The 21,727-nt window shown below is 58.8% G+C and overlaps 1 protein-coding gene across 1 annotated transcript in view; it reads left to right on the top strand.

The window, feature by feature from the left end:
- The window catches only part of WDR1 (WD repeat domain 1), a 40,103-nt gene extending 18,823 nt beyond the window's left edge, over window positions 1-21,280 (top strand). The window contains exons 6-15 of the mRNA XM_079704954.1: window positions 5,224-5,301; window positions 5,880-5,960; window positions 6,294-6,527; window positions 9,690-9,779; window positions 11,338-11,492; window positions 12,233-12,320; window positions 15,316-15,426; window positions 16,556-16,729; window positions 18,545-18,689; window positions 20,389-21,280. Of these exons, the coding sequence (XP_079561080.1) occupies window positions 5,224-5,301; window positions 5,880-5,960; window positions 6,294-6,527; window positions 9,690-9,779; window positions 11,338-11,492; window positions 12,233-12,320; window positions 15,316-15,426; window positions 16,556-16,729; window positions 18,545-18,689; window positions 20,389-20,495 (1,263 nt within the window). The 3' untranslated portion in view covers window positions 20,496-21,280. The remainder of the gene's footprint in view (window positions 1-5,223; window positions 5,302-5,879; window positions 5,961-6,293; window positions 6,528-9,689; window positions 9,780-11,337; window positions 11,493-12,232; window positions 12,321-15,315; window positions 15,427-16,555; window positions 16,730-18,544; window positions 18,690-20,388) is intronic.
- Window positions 21,281-21,727: the final 447 nt, after the last annotated feature.

Below are 21,727 nucleotides of genomic sequence, written 5' to 3'. Positions count from 1 at the left end.
TGCGGGTTAAACCCTGCACGGGGCAGTTCGGTGGCGGGTGAGTGGAGCCAGGATTCGAGTCCAGAGTTGGCCCAAATCTGTGCCCCTCACCACCCTGCCAGGCTTCCCCGTGTGCTCACTTGGGGACTTGGCCAAACGTTCTTCCTCTTTCCGTTTTCCTTTCTAACTTGGGAGCCCTGCCCTCACCCTGTGGCCCTGGCAGGCACCTGTCTCCAGGGTGGGCACACAGCTCGTCCCCAGGTCTTCCTGGGTAAGGACCTAGCGAGAGATCAGAAGGGGCTGTGGACCAAGAATGGGGGACATGGGGCGGCAGCCCAGTGCTGCAGGTGGTGGCTCTGCGGCCCTCCAGCTGGCCGTGCCTCTAGGCCCCCGGGAAACGGGGTGAAGATGGCCCTCCTCCACTGGCCCCGCAGAGCTGTGGGGACGACAGGAGAGATGCTGGTGGACATCTCAGTGTCCGTGAGGAATTGTTGGGTTTCTTTCTGCTGGAAAGGACTAACAGGCTCATTTGGCCTCAAGCAGGAAGGACAGGAGGACACTCGGGTCCCCCACACCCACCTGAAAAGCCTTGTAAGGCGCTGACAACTTGAGATCAGTCTGTGACTTTTCCATGTACCCGCCCTAGGCCCTCACGGCCGCAGAGTAAAGCTGTAGCGTGCAGGGCTGCCCTTCCGTCCCGTTCCAGCTCCTGCCACCTTCCTCTTGACCTTGTTCAGGACCACGGGGTAAGGGGTGGTTATGTGAGGAGCACAGAGGAGTCGAGTTCAAATTGCTGCCTCAAAAAGGAATAAGTGGTGTTCCGAATTTCAGTACAGGCCAGAACAACTCCAAGGAGGCTCAGCCCCGCATGGAAGGAAAGCAGTATTGCAGACACATGGGGCGGCCATGTGGAGCAAGTCAGGCCAGCCGTCCACCCTGCTGGCCTGGGTGCAGGGGTCCAGTTGCTTTTCCTTCTTGTTCATGAGTTCATTAGCTTAAACCAGCTTCTCGTGTTGGCAGAGTGAGAGTGCAGACGAAGCTGATTCATGGCCCAGCTTTAGCCGGACTGCCCTGATTCCCGCCTGGTCCTCTGTCCTTGTTTACCTGAACCTGAAATGGGCTGAGAGGCTGTAGGAACACCAGGTGGAAGACACTTTCCCCTGGAATTGGCCCCAGCCCACCTGGGGCAGTGACTTCAGGGTCACAGGGGACCGGCTGTGGGACAGAGGCCATGGACAGCATGGTCTCCACCTCTGGTGTCCTGTGCGCAGGGATTTAGGTTCCCCTTTGAGGCCCTAAGGGTGGCCTGAAAAGTGGGCAGGTGGACCTTGCCTCTCCCATGGAGGCTTCTTCCTGCTGAGTGCATTCCTGTGATAGACACGTCTGGATGTGTAGTAACAGGCCCCACTAAGCGTCTCTGGCTCACCTGTGTGACTGTGCACCTGGCCCACTATGGCATTGGGCGAATTTCTATGCCTCTCCAGCCTCTGTGTCTTCCTCTGTCGGGTGAGCAGGTTGGCTGCCCAGGTGACCGCAGACACTCCTGGAGCGGGCGCCTCTGAGGGCTGTGTCCACAGTACATGGGATAGTGTGTGTCTGATGAAATGATTGCTCAGAGCAACAAGGGTCAGGACCCTTATTTGCCCTGGGCCTGCTTGTCCGTCTGTGACCATGTGATCTGGACTGGAAACTACCTGCCGCATCTGCCCAAGCCTCTGAGAGCAGGTCACCCAACCGCACCTGGCGGCGAAGGGGACGCCTGGCCTTCCCTCCTCTGTGCGGGTGGGCTGTGCACCCTGTCACCTGTGTGTCTCACACATCACCTAACGGGGAGTTACACTTCCTCCTAGGAATCTCTGTCTCTGCTATTATTATAAGTATCACTTTCCTAGACAAGTAAAATTTGAGCTCTAAAATGCAAGGTTTTCTGGTGGTTTTTTTCCTGTTCCCTGTGTCCTTACAACAGGGCAGAAAGGTTCAGTCTCCTTCCCGGTGAACTCCTGAGCCGATGGCAGGGAGTGACCCGGCAAAGCTCCGTGGATGGTCAGTGGCCCAAAGAGGATTAGAAGGAGCCTTTCCTCCCTTCATCAGTCCCCTTTCTCCAAGGGAAAGTGGTAACTGGGCAGGCAGATCTGTGCTGGGTGACGGGAAAGGCAGGGCGAGGGATGCGGTGCTGCCCTTCCAGGCACTTTACAGGAGGACCTCACAGAGAGAACAGGGAGCCCGGTTTGGGAGGGCGCGGTGGCCTGAAGGAAGGCGAGGCAGCGTTCCAGGTCAGGGTGGACACCCACTTTTGGAGTGCAGACCGTGGAGGCACATGCTGCTCCCAGTAAGGCAGCAGGTGGCGGGCACGGGCGTCTGAACTGCTTGTCCCTCCACAAGCCTGTGACGAGGGAGCGCGGCAGGTGGGCACAGGGCATTTCAGCGTGAGGGTAGGAGTCCTGCTGCAGGACACAGCTGAGGCTGGTGGAGCCGGGAGGGCTCCCAGGGACACCTGAGCTGACGGGCTGGTCAGGCCGTGGCGCCCAGTGGCTCTGCGTCCCTGTCAGTGACGTGGACTTGGGTGCATTACCTAATGATTGCTAATTGCTCCCATCTCAGGTTTCTCAGTGGTGGGGGGAGGGGTAATGACAGGGCCGGGGAGGTAATGATGGGGGGACAGGTGATAACAGGGTTGAGGGGTGATTACGGTGGGGAGGTTCCCGCCAGAGCTCCGCTTGGCTGTGACTGAGGCCGGGCGGGACAGCCCCACCCCCAGAGGTGGCCGCATGGAGTGGCGCTGCGCCTGCGGAGTGGTGCTGCCCCTCCAGGACGGTTAGCAGGGATGGGGGCCAGGAGCTCAGCCCAGTCGTCTGAACCCCCACCATGATACTTCCCCAAGCCCGTTCCTTCCTGGTCCTCCGGCCTCCCCTCCCTGTGGACCGGGCTATTTTTAGCCCTCATTTTTTTGGTTAATGGGCTGCTCACTGTTCCTCCCTTTAAATGGGCTATTTCAGGAGCAGACATCAGTCTCCTGCTCATTTGGGCTCTTGGCTCAAGTTGCAAGAAAACCTGACAGGGAGAATTTTCTAAAGCCGCAGCGCCCAGTCGCCAGGGTGGGCGTCTGCCCTGTCCAGTCCAGTCTGAACCCCGGGAGCCCGTGTTGTTCTGGGCCTGGGAAAGGGCACCCTGCCCCTGGCGGGGAGACGGACAACAGACGCGTCCACACGCGTGACATCCCCTGTAGCACCAGGGGCGCAGAGGGGGGCAGGCAGTCAGGGAAGGGGGGGCAGTGGCGTAAGCAGGGTGGCTCTGGCCTGGTGTCTGTGCTGCCCCGCTGCGGCACCCTGACCCCTGAGCTGGGTGTGTGGGGGCGCGGTCCTGTTTTCTCAGGGAACCACTGTGCCTGGAGTTTGACGAGTTGGAACTGCAGTGTAGCCGAGGGTCCCTCTGGTTCACGGCGTGTTCTTCACGCCGCCCACCGCAGCCCCCCTTTGGCCCCGTGGTCTGCTCCACCCAGGGGAGCTCTCGGCATCCCGGTTCTCGGGGGGTCTGGCCGGGGCTCGGTCTGTCCCAGGGAGCCGGCCCCAGCCTCCTCCCCCCGGAGCAGCAGGGCCGGGTCAGCCAGTAGAGGTCAGGACAAGAGGACCAGACGTTTGGGCAGTTGTGTAGGAGGTTCTGTCACTTAAGAGCTTTGCCTTTGACCTCCTCCAGGAGGAGCTGTGTCTGCCTGTCCGTCCTCCCCTTCCCACAGGGTGGTCCTGGGGGGATTGGGAGAGGCCTGGGGGCTTTGTCTCAGCAGCCCTCCCACCGCGGGCTCTGAACCACCCGAGGGACAGAGGGCCCCGGGCCCTGGCTGTGCAGCTGGCTCCCCGCCCGGCCTGCCTGCCTCCTGGCCAGGGCCCGGGGCCAGCTTGCTCCCGTAGAGAGCTCTGGACGGGAAACCGAAGACCTAGGCTCTCAGAACCCAGCCTCTCCAGGCCGGGGCTGTCTCCTGTGGAAGGAAGAGTGCCCGAGGTTCCCCAGGGCCCCTCGAGGTGGTAGGATGATGGGTGAGTGACAGTCACGGGGGAAGAACAGTCAGAGGGCCTGAGAGATCCCAGTTTGGAAAGATCATTGCTTTTGTTGTGTTGCGCGCCTCCTGGGAAATGGCCATCCTCCAGCTCAGAACACAAACCTTAGAGCAGGAAAGCTCGGCCACAGAAGCAGGATAGGTGTACCCGAGAAACCAAGAAGGCGAAACAGGCCTTGGCCGTCGGGGGGATAACCCAGGCTCTGCCTCCATCTTCACGTGGTCTCCCTGTGCCTGCACCGAGTCCAAATCTCCCTCTTCCCATAGGGACACTAGTGGTGTTGGATCAGGGCTCACGCTAAGGCCCTCATCTCACCTTGAGTACACCTATAAAGACCCTGTTTCCAATAAGGTCACATTGACGGGTACTGGGATGTCAACCTACCTTTTCAGGACACAAGTCAACCCGTAACGTTACACAGTCAAACACATGCAGCTCCTACCACCCCAGCAGCTCCTGTTTTAAAATTGTTGGTGGTTTACCTTGGTGGGTGCAGGTGATGCACTTTGAGTTGAATTGCTTTTCCTGCAGGTTGGGCGTCCATGGCTGCAGGGGCAGTTAACCCCGCATACCTTCAGGAGAGTTGATAGCTAACGCTTCTTGCGTGCTTGCAGGTGGGGTGGGAGAGCAGCCAGGCTTTGCATGGGTGGCTGGTGGGGTTTTCAGAGGATCATTCTCTGATGCAGACCCTTCTTGACTGAGGAAAGAATGAGTTCATTTACTTATTCAGGTAACGGAATCGCCCCTGGAGATCACGCCTCCTCAGTCACTCAGACTCTTGTTCCCACAAAGGTCATCACCACTGTTTAATTTCTTTAAAACCTCAGTTCGTTCAGCAAATGCCCGCTGGGCACCTGCTGTGTGCCGGGCCCGGGCCAGGCCCTGGGGGCTCGGGGATGAGGCCTCACAGTCCCAGCCTCATAAGCATAAGGGTTCCGGCCTTGAGCCCCCTTCCAGGGCTGGAGGGCGGGTAGGGGGCGTTTCTGTCTGCGGAGCTCAGGGAGCACGTCACAGCGGAGGGAGGCCTTCCAGGCAGAGATGCACCCGGCCACGGCAGGTGGGCTGGGACTCAGGCTGAGCTCTAAAGTCTTCCGTGGACCGGCATCCACACGCGTGGTGGTTGTGGACCGTGTGGTGCATAGAGAGCTTTCCTGAACTGCCTGTCACTGGATAACTGTCCCACTTCCTGCAGGACCACAGCCGCTTCGTCAACTGTGTGCGGTTCTCTCCTGATGGGAACAGATTCGCCACCGCCGGGGCCGATGGTCAGGTAAGGGCTGCAGGTCCTGGAGGGAGGGGTTCGTCTCTTGGTCTTCTGCGATGGTTCAGAACAGGCAGACTTAGTAAAGCTGGTCTCGATGTACAGCTCCCTCCTTCCCCCTCCTGGGATGCAGCTTAGTTAAGGGGCTCTGTCCTCAAAGCATGGTAGGCCCGTCTCTCCATCTCTCTCCTTTTAAAGGAGCTCGAAACTCATCTGTTTTTAGATTCTTTGTTGTAAGAGCCACAGTCTTGATGCCACTCTCTTTTTTTTTTTTTTTTTTTTTTTTTGGTACGCGGGCCTCTCACTGTTGTGGCCTTTCCCGTTGCGGAGCACAGGCTCCGGACACGCAGGCTCAGCAGCCATGGCTCACGGGCCCAGCCGCTCCGCGGCATGTGGGATCTTCCCAGACTGGGGCACGAACCCGTGTCCCCTGCATCGGCAGGTGGACTCTTAACCACTGCGCCACCAGGGAAGCCCGATGCCACCCTCTTGATGGTGGAGCAGGGATGAGGAGGTCATTTAGCGTGCCGGCTGCTGGACCTTCACACACGCACGCCTGATCCTCACCTATTTGTGTTTCCTGAAAGATCTACATCTATGACGGGAAGACGGGGGAGAAAGTGTGTGCACTGGGAGGAAGCAAGGCTCACGACGGCGGTATTTATGCTGTAAGTATGGGTCCGTGTTCACTACTTGGTCTGTGGTTGTGGTCGGGCCGTGTCTACGTTTATTGTCATCTGTACACACGTGTTAAAGTTGGAAGCTTGAGACGGGGGGTTAGAAGTAGGGGCAGTGGCAGAGACCTTCAGGGTCACGTGGGACACGGTGACGTGGCCTGGAGAGGCCAGTGGCCAGGATGCTCGTCCTGTCCTTGCCCTGGTGTGTCCCACCACCTTCTGGGCCGTCCTCCCTGCTCAGAAATGGGGGCTGTGGACAAGCTGCTGTCTGAGTCTCTTGCCCCTCTGGAATGCTTGACCCATGACCACCGTTTGTTTGAGTAGATCAGCTGGAGTCCCGATAGCACCCACTTGCTTTCTGCTTCCGGAGACAAAACCTCTAAAATTTGGGACATCAATGTGAACTCTGTTGTCAACACGTTTACCATGGGCTCCAACGTTCTGGACCAGCAGCTGGGCTGCTTGTGGCAGAAGGACCACCTCCTCAGCATCTCCCTGTCCGGCTACATCAATTACCTGGACAAAAACAACCCCAGCAAACCTCTGCGGGTCATCAAGGTACGGCCGGGCTGTGGAGCTGCTGTGTGTGCAGGGGCTGGCCGGAGGGGAGGTAGGCGCCCGGCCAGACGTAGGGAAACTGAGGTGAGGTGAGGCCCAGTAGAATGGCAGGATGCTGGTTGCTTTGGGGATGTGAGTTTAGCAGAGGTGGGAGGCCAGATGCCACATTCCCCTTGAGCCTACCGTGAAGCTGGATGCTCGGGGCCTGGGGTTCAGGGCAGCAGCCCGTGCCCCTGCTGTCAGGGTTGTTTGTCTCGAGGGGATCAGCCTCCCCTGGTTAGGAGGCCACTGGCTGTGTCCACTCGTGAGGCAGGACCAGGAAGATGCTGAAACCCAAGATGGGGCACGTCGTGGGGCACCACCGCAGACATGGGTAGCCAGCAGGCCTTAGAGCTGGGCCTTGACAGTGTGCGGGGTTTGAACGTGGGAATGGGTGTGGGCAGGCACTTGTCCTCTGTGGTTAGAGCAGGCATGAGGGAGTGGTGGGGAGTGAGAGGAAATGGACTTGGACAAGTCGGTGGAGCCCGAGGTGCAGAGGCCTGAGGTTTGGGCAGCAGGGAGTGATTGGAGGGCTGGGAGGACCCCGTTCCTGCCTCCCGTCCTCGTGACCCAGGACGGCTCACTCAAGGTCGGCTGATCACCAGGGTCTGTCCTGAGTGTCCCCTCCAGTGGGGACTGTTCCTTGCCCCTCCGTCAGCCCTGGAATTTTTGGCCTCTCAGGAAATCGCAGCCAGACTAGAAGCTTCTGTGTCCTGGGGCCCTGCTTGGGCACTGCCCATTGCAGACCTGCTTCTGCTGGAGGGTGGGCTGCGGTGGGAACTCGGGGTCGGCCTCGCCTGCTCTGTCACCCTGGATGAGCTGTGCCCTCAAGGGAGGGGTTTCCATAGCCCAGCTCCACGCTGCACCCCTTCCTGGCAGCTGAGCCTCCTGGGGCCAAACCCCAGTGCTTCCTCACACCCTGCTCACTCAGCTGCTTCAGGGCTCTGCAGACAGGCTCTGGGAGACGGCTGGGCCCTGTGGGGTTGGTGTTGGCCAGCCTGGGACTGGGCCAGCTGCCCGGCCCTGCAGTGCTTTGTACATCCCATCCCACAGTCTCTGAGGTCGTGGCCCTTGTGGACTCGGTGTACAGATGACCTTGCCCAAAGGAAGGGGCCGAGCCTGGCTGTCTGCCCCCTTAACCCTGTGTGAATAGCTCGTGAGGCCCCGGTGGGCTCGGTGCCTGCTGCACCCCATTCAGGTGGGGTGTTGCTGACGGGAAGGGCTGATCCAGAGCAATAGCTGCTTCGGCCCTCAGTGCTGGCCCTGCACCCTCTGCTTCCACAGAGGTTTATCTGACTTGGCCCTGAGGATGGGGCCACTGGGGCCACTTGCTCCACAGGCTTCCAGCCCAGTGTGATGAGTGTAAAGTGAAGGTGTGTACATCCTGGCACAGAGCCCAGGGGAGCTGGGAGGGGCCCCCGGCGCAGTCACTTCTCTGGGCCTCCATGCGATGGGGAGAAATTGCTGGAGAGAGTCAGGCGTTACTGTCTACCTACTTCCTCTTCCCAAAAGAGCAGCTTCCCGTAAGCCGCCCTGATGCTGGGCTCAGGTGGCTGTCCCAGGCATCGCCCCATGTCTGCTGGCGCCCTGGGAGTGATGGAGGCCTGGGCCTGACTGCTCCCGCTGATGTCACTGTCGCCGACAGCACAGGCGCTACCAGCCAGGCTCCTGTCCACCACCACCCCCACGCCCCGCCCAGGTCAGCTCAGGAACCTCTTGGGCGTTTACAGTTGTCGGAGAAAACATCCCAGCCCTCCTGCCGCACATATATGAGTCCTGAGCAGTGTTTGGTGCTAATGTCGGGCTGTGAGTGAGCCCAGTAACAAGCTGGAGTTAGAAGAATGTAGTTAGAATAGCGGTTCTCAGCCCCAGCGCACGTTCAGATCACCTGGGAGCTTCCACAAAGGGCTTGATGCCTCTGTACGGGCCCAGTGGGATGTGGTCAGAGACCAAGACCGTGGGGACGGCTCTTAGGTGCCGGTGCTTTTAAGACGTACCCAGTGACCCTGCGGCTCAAGCTTGAAGGCGCATCAGTCACCTGAGCCAGCCTGCTTGTTAGAACACGGTAGGTGGGCAGCACCCCGGCGCTCGGAGGGTTCATCTGTGGGACGCTTGAGAGCTCCATTTCTCACAAGTTCCCGGCGAGGCTGCTGCCCTAGGTGGGGGCCATGCACAAGTCGCCAGCCGTCTTGTTGAGCACAGGTTCTCAGTCTCCAGGCTGCATGGGGTGACACTCCCAGTGAGGCCAACACTGGTCTGAGGACCATGCTTTTTAAGTAGCAGGGCCAGTGGGTTGCTGCCCTGTGGAAAGGACTCGGGGTCTGTTCACTGGTTCTCCCGTCTCTGAGAACTGTGTGTGCCTTTCTCGGAAGATACACACCACACCGTGCAACAGTCAGCAAAGCTCAGAGGGACCCGCCTGCCTCTGGTGCTGGGAAAGAACTATGATTAGACCAAACCTCCGGGTTGTTTCCATCCAAGGAGCAGTTACAGGGGAGGTTAAGTGCCTTTCTTGAAGCAGACAACTGGTTGTAAATGAGTGATCTGGGCCCACCATGTTGCCGGTCGGGGAAATTGTGGGGCCCCAGCCCTGGGACAGCCTCGGGGGGAAGGGGAGAGCTGGGAAAGAAGAAACCTCACGAGCCAGGGGCTGGAGCTGGAGCCGCGAGCTGTGCTTCTGGGTAGAGGACGAACCGTTCGCAGCACCCGGGACCCTCTGGCCTCCGAGTGGCCTGGGGGTCCCCCTGCCTGCTTCTGCAAGGGTTGGTCCCTCCCAAGACTACTCCCCGCTACTGCTGCTTCCCCCCGGGTAGGGGCTCACCCTCTGTGGCCGTTTCCTCCTTGTGTGGGGAGGGAGGGTGACCGGGTGCTCTGTTTGGGCTTCCACTAGACCCCCGTCCTCCACCCAGGTCGGGTTGAGTGCCTTGGTGGGGAGGCCCGAATGTCGAGGGTTTGAAGGGTTTGTCAGGTGGTCGCTCAGCTTGGGGCTGTTTCGGGCCCACCGGGGCTGTGGCGTTGAGGGCTCTGCCTCCCCTCCCAGGGGCTTAGCCGGTGGAGAGCATTTAACAAGCACAGGCAGGATGGCATGTCCTGAGCTCACCCCGCCGCCTGTCTCCTCCGCAGGGCCACAGCAAATCCATCCAGTGCCTGACGGTGCATAAAAACGGCGGCAAGTCTTACATCTACTCTGGGAGCCACGACGGACACATTAATATCCTTTGACTCACAGCGCTGGCTGGCTCTGGGGCCCCTGTCAGGAGAGTCGGGAGTTTCCTGTTCCCACGGTGCCAGAGGCGAGGCCAGCCGGCTGGCAGCCACAGGGCTCCTCTGAGCGGTCTTGGCTGCTGGGAGGTGCCGTTTCTGTACTCGGGGCCTCCAGCTCCAGGCCGCGGCCTTGACCTGACGGGTCACGTTGTGCAGCCTTGAATGGTTGCCGAACCTCCCTGAACTTGAGCTGCTTCTCCCCGTTTGTGACCTGGTGTCGGCCTCTTCCCTCTCACGAGCAGCAGCAGAATCAACGTGTGTTAGAATCCAAAAGGACTTAGAGCCTTTTGGGAGAGTCCCCTTATTTTAAAAATGGGGAAAGTGTAGCTCAGATGCCTCAAGTGCCTTCCCCAACGTTGCACCGCTTGGCGACGGCTGAGCTGGGCGGGAACCGAACCCCCGCTCCCCGGTGAGGGGCTTTGCAGTCCCTCTGAGACGTTCCCGGCAGCTCTTCCAACCTCCTCCTCCCAGGATGGCGAGCGTGGGAGGGGTCGTCTGAGGGGCCCGCCTCAGTGTGTGTGTCGTGGCTGCAAGAGAGGCCTGCCCTCGTGCAGCCTGGCTCCTGGTCCGTGGCTGCCCTGCCCACTGGAGGGGCTGTTCCAGACCCCCTGCTTCTCCCACCTCTGCAGACCCACCTGGTCTGTAGGGTTTCCTCCCGGGGAAGGTCTCCCTCAGCCCCGAGGGAGGAGGGCAGAGACGTCACCCTCCACCCTGCCATACGTAAGGAGATGGTACAGCGGAGGGTCTTGCCCAGCGTCCCCCCTCCTGGAGCCGCCCCTTCCTCCCCACTCATGCCCCGCCCCGATGTCCATGCACCGTGACGTTAGCCCCCTGCGGTATCGATGGCTGGCGGTCCCTTCACAGGACCGTGTCAGGAGTGGAATACACACGCAGTGGAATACACACGCAGCTTCCTAAGGGAACAGTCTTCGGTGCAAATGAGACTCATTTGTTGATGTAAAAAGAGAATCTCGTAACTTAAAACACCTCACACCTGAGCCCCTCAAGCTGACAGTCCACACGCTGGCCCCGCCCAGGTGGGTCAGCCCCAGGCCCATTTACCTGGTGGCACCTAGGTGGCCATCAGGTGAGCCACGGGGCACAGCCAGCCTCCTGCTGAGGGCCGTGGGCTGGACAGCAGGCTAGAAAGAGCCGGGGGAGGGGGGCTGTGTTTTGGCGCAGTTACGCAGGGTCCCAGGGAAAGGTAGCTTCCTTCCGAGCCCGCTCTCGGAGGGAGGCGCTGTGCTGTTCCATTGTTCCAGGGCAGCGCAGTCCCGTGATCTGCCTGGTTCCTGTCCTGAAGACGGGCAGACTGTGTCTAACTGGGTGTGTGGGGTTGTAAATGGCCTACTGGCCCTCTCCCCAGAACGTCTGCTGCCTGAAATTCAGAGTTGGACGTGCGCAAGGAGTCCCCCGCAGGCCCGGGACGAGGGCCTGGCTGCAGCCTCCCTGGGGGGCTCGCGCCGTGCCCTGGACGTCAGGCTCTTCCTTAACCCCTGTTCCACATTACTGGGATTCAGAGACGGGGGAGAACGACTCCTTCGCCGGGAAGGGCCACACGAACCAGGTGTCCAGGATGACCGTGGACGAGTGCGGGCAGCTGGTGAGCTGCAGCATGGACGACACGGTGCGGTACACTAACCTCATGCTGCGGGACTACAGGTGAGAGCTGCCCGGGGCCCGTGCGCGCCCCGCCCTGAGCACGTCCCCGGTAAAGCCCTCGGCGGGGCCGGGCTGCTGCCCTGAGCCTCGGCTCACGAGAGGACCCGGGGCAGAGCCACGGCCTGGTCCCCCGGTTGCAGGGGCCCATTCACTGAGCCTTGGGGACGCCACACTTGCCAGTTACGTGGAATTTTTCTCCATTCACCATTTCCAAGAAGTTCTTTGCGTGTGCAACTTTTTCTAGTTTGTGTTTTCATCGTTTTAACCAAAAGTCAAGGTAACACAATTTTCACCCATGAAAAGTACCAGGTTTTTTTTTTTTTTTTTTTAATTGCCCTGCAGAGGAGACTGGGTATGACTGCGGGCGGGTGGGGTCAGAGCTCAGTTTTGTCTGTACCCGGGGAATGCCGGGATCTCTAACTGGTGGACGTGGGCAGAAGCCAGGACAGGGCAGCTAGGGGGGCGGCACTTGGCACAGATGTGTAGGAACAGGGAGTGATCCCTTCACTTCCTCTCACCACCCCCTTCCCCCGGTCCCAGCCCCCATCGTGACTCCTCATCTCTCTCCCAGAGGCTGAGTCTTCCCTTACCCCTTCCTGTGTTTTAGCAAAGCCTCGTGCAGTAGAGATCAAGGTGGAATTGCCTTGAGTCACCCGAGCGCTGTGGTCCTGCAGTGAGTGTGTATTTACACCCGCCCTGTGCCCCTGGAGACTGAAATAACGACTTCCTCCTTTCCACAGCGGACAGGGAGTCGTGAAACTGGACATCCAACCGAAGTGCGTGGCTGTCGGCCCCGGGGGCTATACCGTGGTCGTGTGCATCGGTCAGGTACGGCTCCCAGCCGGGTTCGGTTCAGGCTGACGCTGTGCAGTGTCTGGTCCCCACGTCCCCTCTCACGCGCATTCAACCCCATTTCTACTGAGCCCCGTTTGCGTGTGCTGAGGGCTTCCCACGTGTTCGCTGAATCCCCAGGAATCCTATCGATCAGGCATGGCGTCATCCCCACCTTACAGGTGAGGAAACCGAGGCACAAAGAGTAAGTTGCCCAAAGTCTGCATCTGGCAAAGGGCTGAGCTGGGATTTGAACCCGGGCAGCCTGGTGAGAGCCTGCGCTTGAGGGTCACACGCCCTGCACATCCTTCGCCCGTGAGGCCCACGAGAGGCACGGCCCAGGCAGCTGTGTCCATTCACATTCGAATCCCAGCCCTGCAGCATTGGGGTGGTGTGGCTTCGGGCATTTTCCTCACCCTCTATGAGCTTTAGTTTTCTCATCCCTCGCAGCTCACAGAGAGGATTATGAGGAAGTATGTGTGGGGCTCCTTGTACCATCTCCATGAGCAAGGAGGCTGATAGTGACCATGACTCCCTGTGGCCACGTGATGGGCGGGTGGCATAGAGGGCCGCTCCCCAGCACAGTGGGGTCTGGCGTTCAGCCCCGCAGCCTGGGTGCTCATTCAAGGCGGTAAGGTCTCTACACGCCGTCTCCTGGAATTTCTGGAACGAAGCACCCTTGACTGAGACCTAAGCCTGACCCACTTTATCCAGGATCCTGCTCTGCAGCAGACGCCATCTGTCAGCGGGCTGGGCATCCCAGCATGCAGATCAGAGGAGGCAGGTGTGACGGAGCCCCCGCCCACTGGCACAAGTGACAGACCCACCGCCGAAAGCTGTCATTCAGATCCGCCACCCCTCCTCCGTTCTGGGAGCTTCAGTGCTTTGGAGAGAGTGGATTCCTGTGTGTCCTAGATAACACGAACCTCCTCCTGTCAAGCAGTTATTGCAGACAGCCTGGCCAGTCAGCAGGGGCACAAGAGGAATCAAGGGCCCTGAGCGCCTTAGCAAGTGGGGGAAAGACTGGACGAGGACCTTCTAGAAGGACGGGCGGGAAGGCTGCCGCTCCATGGAGGGGGCTCCCCCAGCCTCGTGTCTGAGCACCTGGCCTGTAGGTGAGAGGTGAGACCTTGGGCTCTGCGGCCTGGCTCGGCCTCCCCAACTGGCCTCAGATTCCTGTCTGGAGCTGCAGTCGGGACAGGCTGTGGCCTCTGAGGCTCACGCTGGGCTCACGTGGGGAAGTTCAGGGAAGAGCCGCCTGGGGCTCTGCTCTGGAGGGGCTGGCGAGTGCAGGGTCCAACCCCCAGGTTCCAAGGAGTCCAGGGCCCACGGGGTCAGGTGTGACGATTGTCCTGTGATGTACTGTCTCTGCCCTGGTTCTCTAGGGCATCCTGACCTGAACCTCCCCATGGCTGATCATAGGGTCCACACAATGTCCTGGAGGGGCCTGCGATTTTAGGTCAGGGAACAGCCACGTTCAAGTGTTGCCTCTGAGGCAGATTTGGGCCAGTGCCCTCAGCCTTTCCCTGTCAGGTGTAGGTGGGTAAGTGCGCTTCCGGAGTCGGGCAGATGATGCAGGTGAATGTTTCTCAAGGTGCGTTTTCTGTAGCAAATTTTAGGGAGGGTGCTGCTGCCCACCCGCCTGGTGCTTCTTTGCCTCCCCTACCCGACAGCACAGCCCACAACGCACCCCGAGGGCGGGGAGGGGCCTGCTTGCCCTTGGGACAGCTGGTGGCTTGAGCAGGGATGCGATGGGGTGAAGCCAGAGCTGTCACAGAGAGAGGCTACCCTGTTGGGGACGGTCCAGTGAATTAGAACCAGGAGAGGGTAGCGAGGGGCGAGAGGGGGTGAGGCTGGTGGAGGGTCACCGTGCCAGGCGGCCTTGGGCTGTGCGCCAGAGGGCGGAAGGCACACTGTGGCTGCCAGGGCGGGGCTTTGGGACCCCACGGCCCTGTGAGCTGCGGGGCTTGCATCTCATTTGCTCCTATACACCGGGAGGTGACCCTGCCATCCCAGGGATGGACACACGGCGCTTAGTGAGGCGCGTGGCTCCCACACGGTGGGCTGTAGCTGCTGTTTTGTTTGCCTTTGCTAGGCCCGGTGTTTAACCTGAGCCCTGAATTCCGTCTCCGTGACGTCTAGGCACTGCTGGGTTCTTACCCCTGCGAGGCCGAGGTTCAGTTCAGTTCATGAGCCGGTGTGTGTGACCCATCCCATCCCCTCCACCCCGCCAACCCCCAGCAGCAGGGGGCTGAGCCAGGGCACCTCAGTGAGGCCTGCACACCCGGGCGCTCAGCCCCGTCTGCGGACCGTGTGCTGCCCTGTCAAGTAGGAGGGAGCCAAGGCAGGGGCTGGTGGGGATGGGGCAGGGGCGGTGCACTGGGTGCCTCCAGGCCACTTGGCCGTGAGCCGTCTGTCCTGTCCTCCCTTCCCTGCCGGGGCTGAGGGCTAGCGGAGAGCCTCGCAGCGCTGTTGCCTACCTGCTATAGTCAGCACCTGGGTTCGCTCCCAGCAGGTGGGGCGCCAGTCCTATGTCCCCGGGCTGCGGGGACTCATGCACTGACATCATCAGTTTTTTCACACACCACGGGTCAAGGTCACAAAGGGTGTTCTTTGGACCCGAGAAGCCAAAACTTGGAAGTCTAGCCTGTCCTGTTCATTTCCCGTGTCAGCTTATAGCTTCACCACTTCCGAGGGCTGCGTCCTCTTGAACCAGTGAGAACTCAGCAAAGATCATTTATTACACTCGACGTAGAGTTGGAGGAACTAAAGTTCAGGCGTCAGATGGCTTTCGACGAAGCCCGTGCGGGTGGCGATAACAGCACCATTCATATTGACAGATTAGGGAGAAACACCACAGGGCTGGGGCCGGTCCCACTTAGTGTGGCTGGAGCCCCGGCCTGGCCCCCAAAAGGTTGAAGATGGAGCCCAGCCCGGGCCTGGGCCGTCTGTCCCGGGGCCTCTCTCTAACGGCTGCCTGTGTGTTTCCCAGATCGTCCTGCTGAAGGATCAGAGGAAGTGCTTCAGCATCGACAGCCCCGGCTATGAGCCCGAGGTGGTGGCTGTGCACCCGGGTGGCGAGACGGTGGCCATCGGGGGTGCGGTAAGGCCCTGTCCCCACGCCCTCCGCCCTGGGGTATGTGGCCGGGCTGGGGGCGCCGTGAGCTGTGTGGGTGCCGGGCTGCCTCAGGGCAGGAGGGATGGCGGCGGGAACCAGCTGGGGTGCCTCCTGCCGCCCAAGTGAGAGCCTCCCTGGGCTGCCCTGCAAGGCCACCCTCCCCCCAGGCTGCCAGCCCCAGGTGACACAGCAGCCTCCCGGGAGACCAAGGGTCCCGGGCAGTGAGGCGGGCTCTGCTGGGGTGCGGGCACAGGGCAGGGATGCCTTGGCCTGGGGAGCTCGTGGATGCAGCACGTGGAAAAGGAGTTGCGTCCCGAGCCGGGCTCGCTGGGCTCAGGGAGGCGACAGGAGATTCTTCACACCCGTGAAGTGAAGTGCCAGCCTGAGGGTTTCAGTTCCCCTTGAGTCTGACTTCCTGTTGCCCGCATCCTGGCGGCTCCTCTGTCCCCTGCTCTTTCCCCTCATTGCCTGGCCCCTGAGGAGAGGTGCCTGGACCCTACGAGGGTGGGGTGTTTGCTAGGAGCCGGGCTCGACAGAGCAGGGAGAGGAGCCTGGTGCCTGAGGGCACCTGCCGGGTGTGGGGTACAGGGCACGGGGCAGATGGCTCCGGCTGAGGACAGTCAGGGCAGATGAGGGGCCCTTGTTGGAGAGCTAACTCGTGTACAGGTGCTTCTCAGAGCTTGGCCTGTGGACGCCTGCACTGGAACTTACTGGAGTGTTTGTGGAAAAGGCAGACTCATGAGCCCCCAAACACGCAGAATCACAATTGGGGGGTTCTGCGTTTTAATATAATTTTAATGTAATAATTAGACTTATTTTAATGTAACTTTGCCCGCTGTGCCTTTACAACCACGAGAGCTGCCGCAGGGTTGTAGGAGTTGCCCTCTGGTGCCAGGGGGACAAAGGAGCAGCTCTTCTGGCACAGGAGCCAGCACGTGGGCAGGTGGCCGAGCCAGGGCAGTTGTTAGGAGGAAAGGCGCTGCTTCTTACTGATACCCTGGCGCCTCCCTCCAAAAAGAAGGGCGTCGGGGGAGTGTGTGTGTGTGCGCGCGCGCACGCGCGTGCACGCACTCACGTGTCGGGAGTGACCCACTGCCCCTCTGTCCTCCCACAGGATGGGAACGTCCGCCTATACTCCATCCTGGGCAGCACGCTGAAGGACGAGGGCAAGCTCCTGGAGGCCAAGGGCCCTGTGACGGACCTGGCGTATTCCCACGACGGCGCCTTCCTCGCCGTGTGCGACGCCAGCAAAGTGGTCACGGTCTTCAGCACCGCTGACGGCTACTCGGTGAGTGCGCAGGCCCCCTCCCTGTCTCCACACTGGGCAGTGCAGACGGCTGGAGGGGGCCGTGGCCTCTTTCCCCTGTCGTCACCGACCGGGCGGGTGCCCAGGACACGCAGCTTCGTTGCTCCTAGAGCGTGAATGACGTGGGAAAAGGACTTTCCCTGCTGTCCAGCAGTTTGTGGGCCCGAGACAGAACAGCTACCAAAAAGTTAGGGGCCTGGGCGGCAGCAAAGCTACTGTGAAATCAGGCTGGTTGGCTCACCTGGGTGGCCTGGTTCAGTGACTTCTGGAACCTTATTTTTCTCCTCTGTCAAAAGGCTTAGGCTAGATTTTTTTTTTTCCCCTTGAATCTCATTGCTGCTTCAAGTCCTGTAAAGTGTGAGCGCTGGTCGTCCGGATGTGGCCTTGCACTCGGGGGCGGGGGTGTTCCCTAGCGGTGGATGGGTGAGAGAGAGGACCCGGTTGCCAAGGCCCTGGAAGCTCATCCCGCTCTGAGCAGGACAGCCGAGGACACTGTCATGTGACGTGTGAGAGTGCCCACGTGTCACCAGCCAACCCTGTTGGGCAGTGTTAGTCGCATTTCACAAACAAGACTGCACTCTGGAGGGATTCGGTCACCCGCTGGGTGTGACTGGACCACAGGGCATGGGGCAGATGGAGGGTCCTCCAGTCCCTCCCATGGGGTCAGCCTGGCCCCCTCCCCCCAACCTCCAACACTTAGGACAGTTTTGAAATCTACAGCAGTCAAAAGAATTTACCACCTAGATTCTACCATTACCATTTTACTATGTCACGTTATCCATCTAGTAATCTAATTTTTTAGTGCATTTAAAGTAAATTACAGGCATCCGTATAATATATCAGCCTACGTATTATTAACTAGAGTTTAGTAGTTTTATCTTTGGCTGTAAAATTTACATATAATGAAGGATGAGTGGGAACATAAGTATACACCAGCGCTGTGCGTATGCCTCCACCTGCACGTACGCCCACACCTCCATCAACATAAAGAACATGTCACGTCCCAGGAGGTTCCCTTCCACCTCAGTATCACATTTATCAGATTTTGCGTTTATCACACTTTAAGCGATTTCATTTGCCTATAGCAAGCCTTGTTTACAGCGTGCTAAGTAATCTGCAGAGTAGAATCAACAAAAGATGGAAGAGGCAACCTTGAAGAAGAAGATCGTGGTTAATATAGGGATTAAGAACAAGATGGACTGCTCTGAAGTAAAAACGTTCCTAAAGCTTTAGTAGAAAGCGTTATTTTTGGTCATGTCGACCGCCGGGTGAGACAGTGGCTCATGGCTGGGACATGCGGTAGACACATGCTCCTGTAGACACGTCTGCCTGCCTGCAGGCCACACCCACCCCACCCAGGCTCCAGGGTGAGGGCGCGTGTCTGGGCAGCCCCCTCCCCCGTCCTCATATGCACAGAGCTCCGTCCAAGCCAGGCGAGACCTTCTCGCGCCTCCCATTCTTGCACTTCTGTCTCTCCCCTCCCTAGGCTGAGAGCTCTGTGCAGGCGAATAGGCACATCTGGCCCATGTGATAGATGCTACAAGGGCAGCCCTGGAGTCCCGGGTCCTGGGGGGCATGGTGGCTACTGTTTGATCTTGGGCTAACCCCTTTGTGTGCCTTCAAGCAGTGGGCACCCTGGGATTGTTAACAAGGAGTCAGTGAGTTGGTGAGAGTTTCAGAAGCCAGGCACAGAGAAAGCGTTTCATGAGCACCGGCCCTCATGAAGGTTAGGTGACATGATGCCCACTCACTCTGGCCTGAACCCTGACCCACCACCTATTTTTAATCTGCATCCAGGAGAACAACGTTTTCTATGGACACCACGCAAAGATCGTCTGCCTGGCCTGGTCTCCAGACAACGAGCACTTCGCCTCGGGCGGCATGGACATGATGGTGTATGTGTGGACCCTGAGTGACCCTGAGACCAGGGTCAAGATCCAAGGTGATTCACGCGCCCTCCTCGGCTCCCCAGGCGGTTCCGGAGAGGTGTCCCCAGGGCTCGAGGGTCCCTTCTGTGCTTCAGGGAGGTGGCCTCATGGAAGCCTGGCGCCCCAGCAAACATCAGCTCTGCTGGTCTGGGCAGAGGACGCCCGTGTGCCCAGCATGAAAGCAGGTGGTCTCAGTACCTGGGACACACACTGAGTAAAAGGGGTTTCCTGGCATCTCCTTTGTCTTAGTCTGTTCGGGCCTCTGTCACAAAATACCCCAGACTAGGCAGCCACTAAAGCACAGAAGTCTACTGCTCCCGGTTGCAGAGGCTGAAGTCGAGGATTGGGTGTCAGCTTGGCCGGGAAAGGGTCCTCTTCCAGGTCACAGACTTCTCATCAAGTGTCCTCTCGTGGTGGAAGGGGCCTCTTGTATAAGAGCGCTCATCCCACTTGTGACCTAGGTAGGCTCCTCCCAAAGGCCCCACCTCCTACACCATCACCTTGGACGTTAGATTTCTAATTTAGGAATTCTGGGGGGACACAAACATTCAGACTCTAATACCTGCTTTCTCCCACCCACCCCACCCCCCTTCAATATAGACTCATAACTGGGTTCTCGCTCTAGGACAGTAGTGTCCAATAGAAGTATAACAAGAACCACACGTGGACTTGACATTTTCCTAGCAGCCACATTTAAAACAGAAACAGGTGAAATTATTAATAGTAAATTTTATTTAACTCAACATATTTCCACATGTGGCAGTAGCTCACTTCAGGGGCTCTGTAGTCACATCTGGCTCATGGCCCTGGTAGGGACACTACTACCCATGCAGGGTGGATCTCAGATCTCCTGTTCCCGTGGCACCACGTCACATGGGCTCTGGTCCCTTTCCATCCATTCTTTACCTGGCAGGCAGCCTTTTGTCTTGAATGTAAGTGGGATCCTTTCCTATTCAAAAATTGTTCTGTGTCAATTTGTTCTCTGTCCCACAGAGCTTTTTACCATGCCCAGCAGGGGGAGGGAGGGGACCAGCAAGCTGACCCCAAGTGGGTGGGAAGGCGGTTGGTCTAGGATGGAGGCTGGGACAGAGCAGACTCAGGTGGGCCACCCTGGTCTCCACAGAAAGCAGCAGTTTTGTAGTAAGACTCGAGCAAGTTCAAAAGGCAGCAAGAGCTCACAGGGTAGAGGGTGGAAAGTCCGGTCCTTGTCTGGGCCGTGGGGTCACAGGTCACTGGACGTGCACTGGCCTGAGGTTGGGCTGTTGTGTGCACGGGTACCCCAGCCTTGTGTTTCTCAGCGTTTTATTCCTCATCTCCCCATTTTAACACCACAGATACACTGTGCACTGTTTGTGTATTGTCTGTACATTGTTGCTTTATGCATAGAAAGACTTGTTCACCCCCTGGGGGGAGGGGCAGTTTTGCCTCCGGGGGCGTTTGTGGTGGTCAGGACTGTGCTGGCCCTGGGAGCTGCAGCCAGGATCGCTGATCAGGGAGTGTCAGTGGTGGGGGTGCTGAGAGCACCTGCTTCCCCTCCCATTACCCAGACGTTCCGCACTGAGAAGAGGAAAGGGGTCTGGTTGACCTGGATCCTGTTGGGTTTCTCGGTGGCGCTGTGGGTGATCTCGGCCCGGGTTTCCCATCTCCTGGTCTAGGTACCTGTGGGAGCAGAGCTCCTGGGTTTGGCTCAAAACGCGTGTTCTTTCTCCCCAGATGCCCACCGGCTCCACCACGTGAGCAGCCTGGCCTGGCTGGACGAGCACACGCTGGTCACGACCTCCCACGACGCCTCTGTCAAAGAGTGGACAATCGCCTACTGAGGAGCCCTCCTCGGACCAACCGAATCAGGGACTTGGGTTGAACGCAGCTCCACAGTCACTTCTCTCTGTGTCCCGCCCCCACCCCGCCCTGGGGGAGGGGCCTCACCTTGTGCCCGCCCTCAGCCCCGCCCCTGGGGAGGACCCTGCCTCCTCCCCGCCTGCCCGCTCGCAGGGTGATCCTGTCTGTACAAGTCCTTCTGAAAGCTTTAGACGGTGACAGTTTGCACATGGAAAATAAAGTGAGCACTTCAACCACGTGTGGCGCGTGACTCAAACCCACCGCCTGCCCGCACAGAACATTCCAGAGGCAGAGCCTCCAAAGCACACAGACCCGCCTGTGGCTCCGGGAGGTTGCATCCCCTCCCACTCCCCACCTGCGGGTCCTTCCTGGCCGGCAGGGCGGATGCTATAGAGCAGGTGGCGCTCGTTCCGGGCCAATGGGCGCACATGGAACCCGTGTTTCACTGTCAGTTTCTGTGCTTGATTTTGAGAATGGAATCGTGGGGTTTTTTTGTTTTTTTTTTTTTAATGTATCTTAACTGATGTCTCTCAGTGTTTATGGCGCTGCCTCTAGGCTTTTAGATCCCTAGTTAGCAGGACGGGGAGGCATCCTGGTCACCGGTTCACTCTCGTGCTTTGATGTTTTCCTGTCTTTCTATCCCCCTCTGTTCCCAAGAGCAAAGATTAATTTAAAGGCAAAGATGGAGTCACTGTAAACTAACCTGTCCTCATTTACACCTTCCTTTTCTTTTCCAGTGCAGAAATTAAAATAAGTATAAAGCACAGTGATTTGGAGTTTCTTTGCGAATGTCGGAATCACTGGTAAAATGCTGGCTGAGAGCAGCCCCTCCCCCTTGCACTTGTGAAAACACTTTGAGCGCTTTAAGAGTTTAGATGGAGAAATAATTAAATATCTTTTCTCTTCATTGTGGGTCGCTGACTTTGTGTGACGGGGACACGTGGGGGCAGGGGACTGGGAAGCTGCTTGGAACCCCATGGCTTGGGTATCTCACCAGCCTGCAGCCTCGGGATGGTTCGGGAAGGCACGGGGACCTAGGGATCCCCTCCCATCCTGACTCCCCAATCACTGTGTGACCTGGGCCATCACACTTCTCTGCGCCTAAATTTGTTTGTGAACTGAAAGCACTGGACCAGGTGAGATGGATCCATCCTGCCTGATTCTCAAGTCCTGTGGCAGTTAGTGACTTTTCTGGTACTGCCTTCAAAAATAA

Source organism: Hyperoodon ampullatus, assembly GCF_949752795.1.
Source record: "Hyperoodon ampullatus genome assembly, chromosome: 1".
NCBI classification, from domain to species: domain Eukaryota; kingdom Metazoa; phylum Chordata; class Mammalia; order Artiodactyla; family Ziphiidae; genus Hyperoodon; species Hyperoodon ampullatus.
This window is presented reverse-complemented; position numbering and strand designations above follow the sequence as displayed.